A 14,597-nucleotide genomic window follows, 5' to 3' on the forward strand; every position below is an offset into this window, starting at 1 on the left:
AGCCACAGATATGCCTATTCTAAGAAAAGGGCTGTTGGAGGAAGAAGCATTTTTTATCTATGTTGACATTCAGAAAAGCATATTGAAGCCACTGAAGACAATACTTTGCTGGATATCACAATTCATTATGAACTGGTGGACAAATGGCCACCTATGTTGTGCCTCATCAGCACCCGATTTTGAGTGGTTCCCCCGCACAGGGGCACCGAACCAAGGGGGTGCAAAATAATTATAATACTTAGATTTATACAGATACCTAATCAAAGTTAGAAATATTAAGTTGGGGGAGTGGCATGCTCAGGGTGTCGTATTACCAAAGTTCACCTTGCCCTCATTAAGAGAGTGCAGGCCAGGAGATGAGATAAAGATGTACAAGCTCCCAAGATGCATATGCCGTAGAAGCAAAGAAAGTAAAAATATACTAATATGCATTTCTGGTTTCCCTCCTTCTGCTGTAATATAGACATGAGTTCTCTGTGAATTAGTTTAAAGTGTTGTAGGGTAGAATTAATGGTGTAATCATGTAAAGTATATTTCCCCCCACTAAGGAGAGCACACCATATATTCGTGAGTGATCCTTTACAGAACTCTAATAGCAAATGCAAATTGAGAATACCAGCAAATGGTTACTAAAACAGGGTCACTGGGAAACAGGAAGGAGTCATTAGCATGTTCAGAGATCACTAGAATTACAAAGATTGTTTTTTAAAAGCCTGTTGGGGATTATTCATAACAGTAGGAGAATGGGCAAAATTTAGTTGATATATGCACAATACCCAAGTCTTGTGGGAGATTAGGTATATTGACCTCTTCCTGAAAGGATTATGTGCATGTTTTCCACGAGGCCTGCTTAATGTGCACAGCTGTCAGTTGTTATGCACAGTAACCTCTCAACATACATTTCTCTTACAATAGATAGCCAAAAAGCCCCAGAATGTTCCCTATAGCCACGGTACACACAGTTTGGTTTCAGTCGGGAAATAAAAACAGAAAACTGAGGCGGGTGGGGAGGGTAGCAGTGGTACATCCTGGTTGGAGAGGATAGCTGGCTGGAACCCTGAACAGCAGTGCTTCTGTTAGAAGGTGAGGATATGCTGTAACATTTTGTTGTGGCTCCTATTGTCCTATCTTGGGCAGTGGGCTCTTAAGTTAAAATATTTCTGAAAATGTTTGACAGCCCTGCCCCATGGTATGAGAAGCCCACTCGCCCTTTTTCATGCGGCTGCATTGAGGGACGAAGGATGCTTCACTGGGGCCCCAACAGGGCTATTCAAACTGTCTGGGCCCTTCCTGGTGGGCAGAGAGGGCATAAGCCTGCTCCCTGCTCCGGCACATGGGGATGCAAGCTGGGACTTGGGCTGTGTGGAAGGTGAAGCCAATGGAGCCGATGGTGGGTTTTCCTCAGATTGCCCATTTAAGCAACCAGCACCCTGACCCCTGGTATGAGAATAGGGTAGTGAATGGATGATGCTTTGAGTCTGAAATCATCCCCGCAAAGCTGCATTAGCCACAGGGAGAGATGAGCAGGTACCATACTGGATAAAGGACTGGATCTGTAGCTGATGCAATCCATTTCAATCTCACACTGACAAAAGGATGGACACTCTCACACTTGAGAAAGGGTGATGGAATCTTTGGATTTCACAGTGAATGGATTGGAGGATGCTCTGAGTCTGAATGATTGTCATAACTTGGAATGGACCGATTTCCCATAGGTCCACCACAGCTCCCCCTGCCCCCTTTGCCTCTCCACATCATGTGGTGTGGCCCAACAGCTTTAAGTCACCTGAAGCCATTTCTCCCACAGGCACCTTTCTGCCATGTACCTTTGAGTTAAAGGTTGATGGATGGATGTCCACTGTTGGATGAGGAGCTTGTAACACCAGCTAACCCAGGAGAAAAATAATCTCAAGATCTATACCAGGCATAGGCAAACTCGGCCCTCTAGTTGTTTTTGTCCTACAACTCTTTTGATCCCTAGCTAGCAGGACCAGTGGTCAGGGATGATGGGAAGTATAGCTCCAAAACACCTGGAGGGCCGAGTTTGCCTATCCCTGCTCTAGACTGTATTCTTGTTGTAAAATATATTGCTAGATATCCAGCCTACTTGGAAAATAGACTTGTGTCACTTTGCACAGCTGTGAGATAAGAGCTTAAAGGTGAAAAAATATCAAGAGCATCAAAAAGGGAAACACATCGTTTTTTGTTTTTTATTTTTTGCAATGCTTTAATATGCTGAATGCAAGAAAGTTTCATAAAGATAAAGCAAACAGTGGGAAATAAAATGCATTTCTACATTCTCAAGAGAAACAGCCATGGTTGGCAAAAAATATTATGGAGCTGAGACTAATTAGCTACGTTTATAGATTTTTGGGGAAGGTGATTTGCAGTTGTTGTTTGCAGACTGACCTCCCTGGCAAGGAAAGAAGCAGAAAATCGGGGTAGAGAGCAGGAAATGTTGAAAAGCGACTGCTACGCTAGCATTTTGTTTTCTGTTTTTGTCTTGGAGGGATGCCATTGTCAGACGTTCCTGGTCTGTGCCTTCATTTCGTTCTACTTTGCTGAAATGAAAAGAAGAGAAAGCTGCTTAGAGGGTGAACATCCTGTTTCAACTGTCTGGAATCTGAATAGGGCTTGGGAGAAATTTCATTGGTTATGGATAAGCTGGGGGTTATCCTTGGTCTTGTCTGGATGGCTTCCTACTTGGGTTGTCAACTAAGGGTTGTAGACCCAAAGAAATCAATGGACTGAAGTTAGTTATGACTTAGTCCAGCTTTATTGATTTCCTGTGTCATGGCATCTGCTCATTCTTTCTCTTCCATTCCCTTTCCTTGCTATCTCCTTGCTATCTCTATACAATCTCTGGTTGTATCCCATGTTGTGGGAGAAAAGTTGGCAAAAATGATTTAGGGAACCTTCCTTTACCCAGGGATTATGTTAAACGTATCCATACGATTGTAAACATCGTAGATTTTTCCAAATGGGAGGTTGTGGGTTGAGAGAGATCAACCTCCCTGATGCAAAACACGAAGGAAAAGGGGAAGGAGGACTACAATTGTCATGCAAAATGGTAGAAAGAGGGGCAGAGACAGGGTTCTTAAGCCTGCCAGTTCTAGTAACACCCAGCAGTTACAAAGTGTGTGTGTGTGTTCAAGAGAATTTGGACCAAGGTAGGTCAGGATTATTATTTTCTCAGAAATTGCAGGTGTTTGATAATATCTGTAGAGAACCCACAACTATGTGCTGCTCAAAATGACATAAATCTTGATGGGGGCTGAGACTGGGAGACTTCCGAGCTCTCAGTCCTTTACATTATGCTTCCTAAAGCAGGGGCATAGTGTAGGTTGCCGGCGCCTGGGATGGTAGACTGGGCAGCAGTCAGTCCCTTTGTTAACCGGCATCTAATCGTGGGAGTCTCTCCTTGCAAACTAGCCCCGACCGATAGCAGAGATAAGGCAGAGAAACCCAAAGCCAGGACTGCCGCTGTGTCGCCTCACTCTCCTGTCCTTGCAGCGAAGTGCAACACACATGACTCTGGCAGTGCTTTCCCACCATCCACCTCCTCCCTCCCTTACTCCTGGCCAAGGGGCAAGGCACACACACAAGGCATCCCTTCGCCTGCTGCAAATAGGAGGCACTGCCACTGCATTAGCCTCAAAGGCCTCAATGAGGGAGCCTGACGTGGGGGCAGCTAGTTGCACCCCCTTAGAAATTTGTGCTCAGGGCCCCACCGTCACTGTCCAGAAGCAGAGCACAAGTGCTTTACCTTGAACTTGGCTAGGACCAGCACTTTTTTAAAAAACCCCAGACGTATTACCAAATGTATGGCATATCCCCCCATTCCCCGGGAACAGCTGTAGAATAAGCTCTTGATATCTATTAGTTTTTGGGGGTTTTTTTAATGAAAACAAATAAAAGCTGTCGCTTACCTCCTCAGCCTCGGCCCCAGCGGCGGCCCCAGCGGCGGCCCCAGCGAAAACCGGGTCGGCCATCCCGTCGACCACCTCGGCTGCCGCCTCGGCGACGGCCACGCCTGGCATCTGCCACACTAGCCAATCCTATGATCAGGATAAGTGCCATCAGCCAGATCCATTTGAAGTTCATTTTTATGTGAAATCTTCACAGAATCTTCAGACCTGTTAAAACATTTCATATCAAAGGTGTGACTCAACAGAGGTTCAATCTGCTTTTTTCCATAAAGAAAGGCCAAAAAAGGCAGTTTTTTGTTTGCCATTTGCATAGCATTTCTAGTGTCCAAAAGTGCAGTTATGATGACATCATTCCTCTAAGGTGAATCAGTATTATTATCTTCCATGTTGCGAGGGCTGAGACTGAAAATGGCTTAGTCAAGTGGCAAGATTCAAACCAATGAAAATTCACATCTGAGTAGGGATAGGAAGGAGTGCATGTACTGCTGGGGTATCACTAACAACCCCACCCCACAACAAGTTTTGAAGCTTAGGAATGTGCCATGTGCCATGATGCAGGACCTGATAAACTTTGGGTTTGATCCAGCAAGGCAATCCTAACTAAGAAAGCATTTTGGTCTCCCTTTCTAAGCCCGTAATGTGCACTTTCTGCACATCTTCTTTTGGTTGGAGAGGGTAACACAAAATTCACAGAAGTTGAAATTTTGAACAATAGCCTCATTTTACTTTATGTATTGCCAAGTCGGTAGAGTTGCATTAAAATGAAAATCAAACCAAATCCCTTGCCTCCCAGTCGTGAGAACCACTTGACTTACCTCACCTGAATGAGTTGCTGAACAGCTCGATGAGAAACAGCAGGATATCAAAACTCAGAAGGGCAAGGCTAATTTATATGGTTCAAGAAGACCTCCTCCTTCCTGTGGCAGCCCCTTGAGGTGAAACAGCTATCAATAATTGGGCCAATGAAATAACTGTTAGTAAACCCAAAAGCCAAGAACTGGACGTCGGGTTCAGGAAACAATGCAAGTCAACGGACTTTTGTAGCAACATTTCAGTTGATTTCTTATATCTTTTATGTCAAAAAAATCCAACTGTTTTGTGGTCACAAGAAGCTGTTGTTTCCATGTGTTGCATTTTCCTATCTTGAGCAACAGGTAAATGAGACTCAGGACATTCTAACTGGCAACCTCCTTTATCTGGCAATCTTGCTTTTCTTTTTTACCTGCAACCTTCTCATGCAAGGAGGAGGACAACTTTAGCAGATTCATTGGCCTAGGTATTCCCCCTCATATATGCTTGTTTTTAAAGGCAATTATTCCACAAAACCAAAACGTTAATATCTACTTGAGAAGAATGAGGAGAATAAAAATGGTCCTAGACATGAATAATTACCCTCCCAATATGGTAGAGTAGGGAACCCAATATGGAGGGGTACCACAAATCATGCAGTTGAGTTTCCTGCATTTGGGGAAATCGCAGGGGTCAGCACACTCACAGTGAAATGGATGAGCCTCAACATGGGGAAACCTCCTTTGTGATTCATTCAAAATTGATGTATTGATATGTCACTGAATATTTATTTATTTATTTATTTATTTATTTATTCTTGTCATTGTTTCACGGTTTATATTGCTTTTGTGGTAATGACTTGTTTTGATAGGAGGTATGGTCCATATACAGGAAGGAGAGGGATGAGGAGGTAATATAAGTTGATTGTATTTCAGACCTGTTCAAAACTGCTTAAAATCTGAAATGCAGATGTGCTCCTTCTGGTCCTCAGGACAATGGGAACATGTCCTTTTCTCAGACTATGACCAAGTGTGTATGCTAACTTCATTGTCTCCTCCCAAATGAGAAAAAGCAGCTTCTACCTACTTAGTGCATTAATATCCAATTTCTGAGCAATTGAGTTGCACATATGCCAAGTGCATAACAAACTTACCTGTTGTATTCTGAACGTGTGCGTCTCAGTCAGAAAGAATGGAACCAACTGATATGTCAAGAAGGAGGTTTCATTTTTGAGCTCCATTTCTGCTCTTTTCCTTTTTGTGATGGTGTCAGGAAGGTAACTGATATCCATTGAGTCTCAATCAACTCTCATGATTTATTTATCTATTTCATTAATTTGTATACCGCCCATCATCCGAAGTTCACAGGCCAGTTCACTGCATAAAAATACAAAAAGGGAACACAAAATACAGCATGAAACAAAAACAAACCATTAACCCCCCCTTACTGGGATGTAGAAGGATGTAGAATTTTCATCAGCAAAGGCCTGGTTATAGAGAAAACTTTTTGCCTGGCCCCTAAAGATATGTAAGGAAGGCCCCAGGTGAGCCTCCCTGGGGAGAGCATTGCACAGACAGGGAGCCACAGCAGAAAAGGCTTACTGTCATATTGCCGCTCTCCAGACCTCTTGTGGAGGCGGCACACGAAGAAGGGCCTCCCATGATTATCATAAGTAGCAGTGAGAGCAGTCGGCTCTTGCTCCTCTTGTTTTGGAGTCTCAAAGCAGTTCTGAGCCAGGGACGTAGCAGGTCAAGCCATGGATCATGACACAGGGTCTTTTCAGTTGTGCTGCCCCAACTCCAGGGCCGGATTAATACCTTCGAGACCTGAAGCACTTAAAAGATTTTGGTGTGCCCATATATATCTCATTCAAAAGATAACCAATAAAACTTTATTTTTCAAAACGAAACAGGATCCTACAGCAAGATGGAAAACAATGTTTATTTTTCTATACTTGTTTAAATAATGTTGGGGGGTTTTTTCTTCAGCTGCACCATATTGTCCATGGTAAATCTGGCAATGGAAAATTTCTGTGGTGCACCCCTTCCCTTATTCCATAAGCACATGCTTATTTTGCTTACTGGATATTCCAGCCTTGCCCAACTTTCAAACGTTGTCCCCTGTGGGAGTCCCCTAATGCTGAGAGTGATGTCTCTCCAGGCCTCCCTATTCACCATCCCATGGGCTCAGAGAAGGATTTCTGCAAATGCTGGAACACTTTTGTTAAATACTGGTTTTCTGTTTTTATAGTATTATTATTATTATTATTATTATTATTATTATTATTATTATTATTATTATATCACTAGTTAATTTAAATTGGGGAATACCAAGTATGGTTTCTCTCCCTTTCTACCTGTTTAGCTTATTGCATTGAAATGACCATACAGGGAGCTAGTTCTTGGAATCATAGAATCATAGAGTTGGAAGGGACCCTGAGGTTCATCTAGTCCAACCCCCAGCAATGCAGGAATCTAAAGCATCCATTACAGATGGCCATTCAATCTCTGCTTAAAAACCTCCAAGGAAGGAGAGTTCTTCCAAGGAATCTGCTTCACTGTCAACAACTCTTACCATCAGAAAGTTCTTCCAGATGTTTAGTTGGAATCTCCTTTCTTGCAACTTGGATCCATTGGTTCGGTTTCTACCCTCTGAAGCAGGAGAAACAAACTTGCTCCATCTTCCATGCGACAGCTCTTGAGATATTTGAAGATGGCTATCATATCTCCTGGGATCCTGCAAGTTTAAGCTGTTTTAACCTGTGTGTGAATATGTGTAGCTCCTGAAATATAGAAACGTATCCACACACGTTGTGCTGGAACATGCTGTGGAATATGTTCCCTGTGGAATAATAGGTGAACCACTCGCCAAGAGCTATGCATTCTGCTGGCGTCTGGCCCACTGCTCTCTCTTTCTGGCACGCTGAAATCTCCACTGTGCAGAACAATCTAGGTGGGATCATATTGAGGAAGGACCTCACAGTTAAGCCAGATGGGTCTATCAGTTATCTTACACTGCAATATGCAAGCTGAAAAACAACAGTCCTTTGGAATTCACACTTCTCTGAATTTTGCAGTGCAGTTCTTCAGATAAGTAATGCATACAAAAGTACATATACTAGTGTATAGTGTACATAATAAAGAATGCTTATATTGATGAAAATAATATTTAAAATGTATTTCATTGGGTGAAATGGTCTTGCAAAAATGTGTACATCAGGCAAAATTACATTAAAATGTGTATATTGGCAGCACTAATCAGTCATGCTAAAATGCTGATTCAAGAGGACTTTTTAAAATAAATGCACAGTGATGTAGAAAGATAATCTGAACTTGAGAGATTTGGCCATCCCTAGCAATCTGCCACCTTTGTGAGGATGTGTGTGGAAGTGACTCTTCTGTGCTGCATCCTGAAGGATTTCTCTTTCTAAGGCACTAGGACATAAGCAGGACTTGAATTACCAGTGGAGAAGCAACATTTGCATCATTTGTAATGCCTGCCTAAGGAGGTACTTAAAAGATTCAAGCACAGGCCCATCACACACATTTGCATAAAACATGTATATCCTAATTGATATGTATAGATGCAAAATTAGGCCTATGAGAAAACAGAGGTGGTAGATAAGTCTCACTGTGCTTTTCCTGAATTTCCTGCAGCCCTTATCCAAGGCCAAGAACGAGGAATTGCATCTTGGAAAGGGAGGCAAAGTGCATAACATTTGCACATTTATAAATAGCCACTGGAATGTAAATAGGAATACACTGCATTTCACCATATTAGGGAGGACTATGACTTGTGTGCCTGCTCATAAGAAAGGTGACTTGTGTGCCTGCTCAGGCTGCTGTCCTGGTGGCAACAGTTGATGGGCATTTACAAGGCCCCAGACTGCTCTTCCTTCTTGTCGTTCTTCATCTTTAAGCTGTACTTCGACAAGGCCAGTTCTTCAGATATAGGACTGTTCTCCAACAACGCTTCAATTAGAGTGCTGCCTGCTGTAAAAAAAGGAGCTATGCCCATTCTAAGAAAGGGGCTTTTGGAGGAAGAAGCATTTTGATCAGTGTTGACATTCAGAAAAGCATACTGAAGCCACTGAAGACAATACTTTGCTGGATATCACAATTCATTATGAACTGGTGGACAAACGGCCACCTATGTTGTGCCTCATCAGCACTGGATTTAGAGTGGTTCCCCCGCACAGGGGCACTGAACCAAGGGGGTGCACAATAATAATAATACTTAGATTTATACAGATACCTAATCAAAGTTAGAAATATTAAGTTGGGGGAGTGGCATGCTCAGGGTGTCGTATTACCTTGCCCTCATTAAGAGAGTGCAGGGCAGGAGATGAGATGTACAAGTTCCCAAGATGCACATGCAGTAGAAGCAAAGAAAGTAAAAATATACTAATATGCATTTCAGGTTTCCCTCCTTCTGCTGTAATATAGATATCAGTTCTCTGTGAATTACCGGTAGTTTAGGGTGTTGTGGGGTGGCATTAATGGTGTGATCACTTAAAGTATATTTCCCCCCACTAGGGAGTGCACACCGTATATTTGTGAGAGATCCTTTGCAGAACTCTAATAGCAAATGCAAGTTGAGAATACCAGCAAATGGTTACTAAAACAGGGTCACTGGGAAACTTGAAGGAGTCATTAGCATGTTCAGAGATCACTAGAATTACAAAGATTGTTTTTTAAAAGCCTGTTGTGGATTATTCCTAGGAGTTTATCTCATTGAAGACCTTACTTGGAAAATCAATACAACCCAGATAGTTAAGAAAGCCCAACAGACACTCCATCTCCTCAGAGTATTGCGAAAGAATGATGCCAATCAACATTTGATGATCCCCTTCTACCGGTTCACAATAGAAAGTGTCCTTTCATACTGCATCACGGTGTGGTATGCTGGTTTGACATCAACTGATAGGAAGTGCCTACAGAGGGTGGTGAATACAGGACAAGATATTATGGGCTGTCCCGTGAATCCGCTGGATGAAATAGCGGAAGAACGTTGCCTCAGAAGAGTGAGGAAAATTCTTAGGGATGATTCATACCCTGGCCGGCACTTTCTTGATCTCCTGCCCTCAGGCAGAAGATATAGAAGCATGATTAGTCGCACCAACAGGGTAAAGAACAGCTTCTATCCGTGGGCTGTTAGGCTGCTGAATGAAAAGATAGCAACAGGGCAACTGACTTTCGGGTTTGGTGGGTGTGCGTTAGTAAACGAGGGGAATTAAGACTAACAGAGCTGAGTGGGGGGTGCTCGTGTAATCTCACTGTACAAGTTGTACAAGTGACAAAGTATTTCAATTTCAATATTCATAACAGTAGGAGAATGTGCAATATTTAGTTGATATATGCACATTACCCACGTTTTCTGGGAGATTAGGTATATTGACCTCTTCCTGAAAGGATTGTGTGCATGTTTTCCATGAGGCCTGCTTAATGTGCACAGCTGTCAGTTGTTATACACAGTAACCTCTCAACGTACATTTTTCGTACGATAGATAGCCCAAACAGCCCCAGAATGTTCCCTATAGCCATGATGCATACAGTTCGGTTTAAGTTGGGAAAGAAAAACAGAAAACTGAGGGGGGTGGGGGGTGGCAGTGGTACGTCCTGGTTGGAGAGGATAGCTGGCTGGAACCCTGAACAACAGTGTTAGAAGGTGAGGATATGCTGTAGCATTTTGTTGTAGGTCCTATTGTCCTATCTTGGGGAGTGGGGTCTTAAGTTAAAATATTTCTGAAATTGTTTGACAGCCCTGCCCCATGGTATGAGAAGCCCACTCACCACTTGGGGATCTATAGTAAACTCCCACAATGAGGTCACTGTTATTCTTCTCTCCCTTAATTTTGACCCAAATGCTCTCACTTTGGCTTTCAGGTTCTAAATCTTGGATCTCTTCACAGGTATACACATCCCTGACATATAACACCACTCCTTCTTTCTTGTCTGGTCTGTTTCTCTGAAATAGATTGTATCCCTCCATTATTACATTCCAATCGTGGGACTTATCCCACCAGGTTTCAGTGATGCCTATTATGTCATATTTAGTTTGCTCTACCAAGAGCTCAAGCTCATCTTGTTTATTTCCCATGCTTTGCGCATTAGTGTACAGACATTGAAGTCCATTAATCATTCCCCCGTGTCTCTTATTTAAGGATTTTTTCCTCCCGCCACTAGGTCTGCGTGCTGTTTGCTCCATTTGGTCTATGACATTTGGATGATCATCTTCATCAATTGATAGACTCCTACCTTCAGGAGCACTGTCTCCCGGCAGACTGGAGGAGGGCAAATGTTGTCCCTATTTTCAAAAAGGGGAAAAGAGAGGACCCAAATAATTACCACCCAGTCAGTCTGACATCAATACCAGGGAAGATTCTGGAGCAGATCATTAAGCAAACAGTCTGTGAGCACCTAGAAAGGAATGCTGTGATCACCAATAGTCAGCATGGATTTCTGAAAAATAAGTCATGTCAGACTAACCTGATCTCGTTTTTTGACAGAATTACAAGCCTGGTAGATGAAGGGAACGCAGTGGATGTAGCCTACCTTGATTTCAGCAAGGCATTTGACAAGGTGCCCCATGATATTCTTGTAAAGAAGCTGGTAAAATGCGGTCTTGACTATGCTACCACTCAGTGGATTTGTAACTGGCTGACTGACCGAACCCAAAGGGTGCTCATCAATGGTTCCTCTTCATCCTGGAGAAGAGTGACTAGTGGGGTGCCACAGGGATCTGTCTTGGGCCCGGTCTTATTCAACATCTTTATCAACAACTTGGATGATGGACTCAAGGGCATCCTGATCAAATTTGCAGATGACACCAAACTGGGAGGGGTGGCTAACACCCCAGAGGACAGGATCACACTTCAAAATGACCTTGACAGATTAGAGAACTGGGCCAAAACAAACAAGATGAATTTTAACAGGGAGAAATGTAAAGTATTGCACTTGGGCAAAAAAAATGAGAGGCACAAATACAAGATGGGTGACACCTGGCTTGAGAGCAGTACATGTGAAAAGGATCTAGGAGTCTTGGTTGATCACAAACTTGACATGAGCCAACAGTGTGACGCGGCAGCTAAAAAAGCCAATGCAATTCTGGGCTGCATCAATAGGAGTATAGCATCTAGATCAAGGGAAGTAATAGTGCCACTGTATTCTGCTCTGGTCAGACCTCACCTGGAGTACTGTGTCCAGTTCTGGGCACCACAGTTCAAGAAGTACACTGAATAACTGGAACGTGTCCAGAGGAGGGCAACCAAAATGGTCAAAGGCCTGGAAACAATGCCTTATGAGGAACGGCTAAGGGAGCTGGGCATGTTTAGCCTGGAGAAGAGGAGGTTAAAGGGTGATATGATAGCCATGTTCAAATATATAAAAGGATGTCACATAGAGGAGGGAGAAAGGTTGTTTTCTGCTGCTCCAGAGAAGCGGACACGGAGCAATGGATCCAAACTACAAGAAAGAAGATTCCACCTAAACATTAGGAAGAACTTCCTGACAGTAAGAGCTGTTCGACAGTGGAATTTGCTGCCAAGGAGTGTGGTGGAGTCTCCTTCTTTGGAGGTCTTTAAGCAGAGGCTTGACAACCATATGTCAGGGGTGCTCTGATGGTGTTTCCTGCTTGGCAGGGGGTTGGACTCGATGGCCCTTGTGGTCTCTTCCAACTCTATGATTCTATGATTCTATGATTCTATGACCTTTTGCGTGCGGTGGCATTGCAGGATGGAGGATGCTTCACTGGGGCCCCGAGAGGGCTATTCAAACTGTCTGGGACCTTCCTGGTGGGCAGAGAGGACATAAGCCTGCTCCCTGCTTTGGCAAATGGGGATGCAAGCTGGGACTTGGGCTGGGTGGAGGGCAAAGCCAATGGATGGTGAGTTTTTCTCAGATTGCCCATTTAAGCAGCCAGCACCTGGTATGAGAATAGGATAGTGATTGGATGATGCTTTGAGTCTGAAATCATCCCTGCAAAGCTGCACTAGCCACAGGGAGAGATGAGCAGGTACCATACTGGATAAAGGACTGGTTCTGTAGCTGATGCAATCCATTTCAATCGCACACTGACAAAAGGATGGACACTCTCACACTTGAAAAAGGGTGATGGAATTGTGTCTCTTTGGATTTCACAGTGAATGCATTGGATGATGCTATGAGTCTGAATGATTGTCATAACTTGGAATGGACCGATTTCCCATAGGTCCACCACAGCTCCCCCTGCCCCTTTTACCTCTCCACATCATGTGATGTGGCCCAACAGCTTTAAGTCACCTGAAGCCATTTGCCCCACAGGCACCTTTCTGCAGTGCACCTTTCCTTTGAGTTAAAGGTTGATGGATTGATGTCCACTGTTGGATAGAGAGCTATTAAACACCAGCTGATTCTATGAGTGTGGCCAAAAATAATCTCAAGCTCTAGACTGTATTCTTGTAAAATATAGCGCTAGATATCTAGCCTGCTTGGAAAATAGACTAGTGTCACTTTGTACGGCTGTGAGATAAGAGCTTAAAGGTGAATTTTTTTTAAAAGTACATCAAAAAGAGAACACATCATTTTTTTTTGCAATGCTTTAATATACTGAATGCGCAAGATAGTTTCATAAAGATAATGCAAACAGAGGGAAATAAAATGCATTTCTATATTCTCAAGAGAAATAGCCAAGGTTGGCAAAAAAAATACTATGGAGCTGAGACTAATAACCTACATTTATAGCTTTGGGGGAAGATGATCTGCAGTTGTTGTTTGCAGACTGACCTCCCTGGCAAGGAAAGAAGCAGGAAATTGGGGTAGAGAAAGTTACGCTAGCATTTTGTTTTCTGTTTTTGTCTTGGAGGGATGCCGTTGTCGGATGTTCCTGGTCTGTGCCTTCATTCCGTTCTAATTTGCTGAAATGAAAAGAAGAGAAATCTGCTTTATAGGTTGAACATTCCTGTTTCAACTGTCTGGAAGCTGAATAGGGCTTGGGAGGAATTTCATTGGTTATGGATAAGTTGGAGGTTATCCATGGTCTTGTCTGGATGGCTTCCTACTTGGGTTGCCAGCTAAGGGATGTAGATGCAAACAGTGACATTGCATCCTTTTTTGTCACCTGGGGCGCATCTGCGTGTGCACTAGGCAGGACCAGGGGTTGGGCGTGGAGGGTGAACATCATCATTCCACAGCATTGATGGGAGGAGTGAGAAGGATACTGGTGTGTTTACATAGTAGTGGTTTCCACAAAAAATGGAGGAGAATATTCTAAGAAAACTATGCAAGATGGCCTTTTTATAGTGGAGGGGAATGAGAAAGGAAAAACCTCAGAAAAATATTTACTGCGAAATTTCTGCTTAGCTTTACATTATTCACACACACTGGTCTCCTCCTGGCATTTTTTTTTTCTATTGCAACATCACTGAATGGAAGAGAGTAAAAATTTTATGTTTCAAAGTGGGGGAGGGGCCACACATGAGAATATTTGACACAAATGTGCTACTCACGGAAGAAACACCATATCGTGTTCCTGATAGAATTGTTGAAACAGCACCCTCTTCTTAAACATATAAATCTAGGTATTCCAGAGTATCCACATTCTCTTCTCCGGTTAGGAGGTACATTGCAGTTGCCTATTCAATAAGAAAAGTTGAGAGTTCTTTATTCATTGAAGAATAGTTTAATTTAGCTTCAAGTCAACATTAGCCATGAAGATTTCCAAGCAAAAGAGAAATAGGATGCAGCCTGATCACCAAAGTCCTTCAAAATTCCAAATGTAAAACAATGTTCTGTTTATAGGTACACATGGAAAATAAGTATATGCTCAATGATAACCTTTACCTTCAAAGAGTGAAGTCAATTACACACACAGCGAAACCTCAGCTCTGCCATTAGCTTTAGT

General features: G+C 43.0%; 1 protein-coding gene and 1 long non-coding RNA gene across 4 annotated transcripts in view; both read right to left on the reverse strand.

The window, feature by feature from the left end:
* LOC128413045 (trefoil factor 3-like) overlaps nt 1-14,597 on the reverse strand; it is a 29,907-nt gene that overhangs the window by 5,004 nt on the left and 10,306 nt on the right. The window contains exon 4 of one of the 2 annotated variants that reach the window (XM_053386794.1): nt 13,294-13,611. The exons of the other annotated variant lie outside the window; for it this stretch is intronic. Within the exon in view, the coding sequence (XP_053242769.1) occupies nt 13,604-13,611 (8 nt within the window). The 3' untranslated portion in view covers nt 13,294-13,603. Of the gene's footprint in view, nt 1-13,293; nt 13,612-14,597 lie in introns of those variants that run through there. 2 annotated transcript variants of the gene reach the window in all.
* LOC128413048 (uncharacterized) lies at nt 2,216-4,834 on the reverse strand. 2 transcript variants are annotated; one of them, XR_008330220.1, is made up of 3 exons: nt 4,750-4,834; nt 3,930-4,136; nt 2,216-2,561 (listed from the first exon to the last, which is right to left on the reverse strand). It is a non-coding gene; the product is annotated as an uncharacterized LOC128413048 (long non-coding RNA). The 2 variants fall into 2 exon arrangements; XR_008330221.1 differs by having other exon boundaries at nt 4,745-4,794.

This window comes from Podarcis raffonei, chromosome 4 (assembly GCF_027172205.1).
Source record: "Podarcis raffonei isolate rPodRaf1 chromosome 4, rPodRaf1.pri, whole genome shotgun sequence".
In the NCBI taxonomy this organism is placed as follows: domain Eukaryota; kingdom Metazoa; phylum Chordata; class Lepidosauria; order Squamata; family Lacertidae; genus Podarcis; species Podarcis raffonei.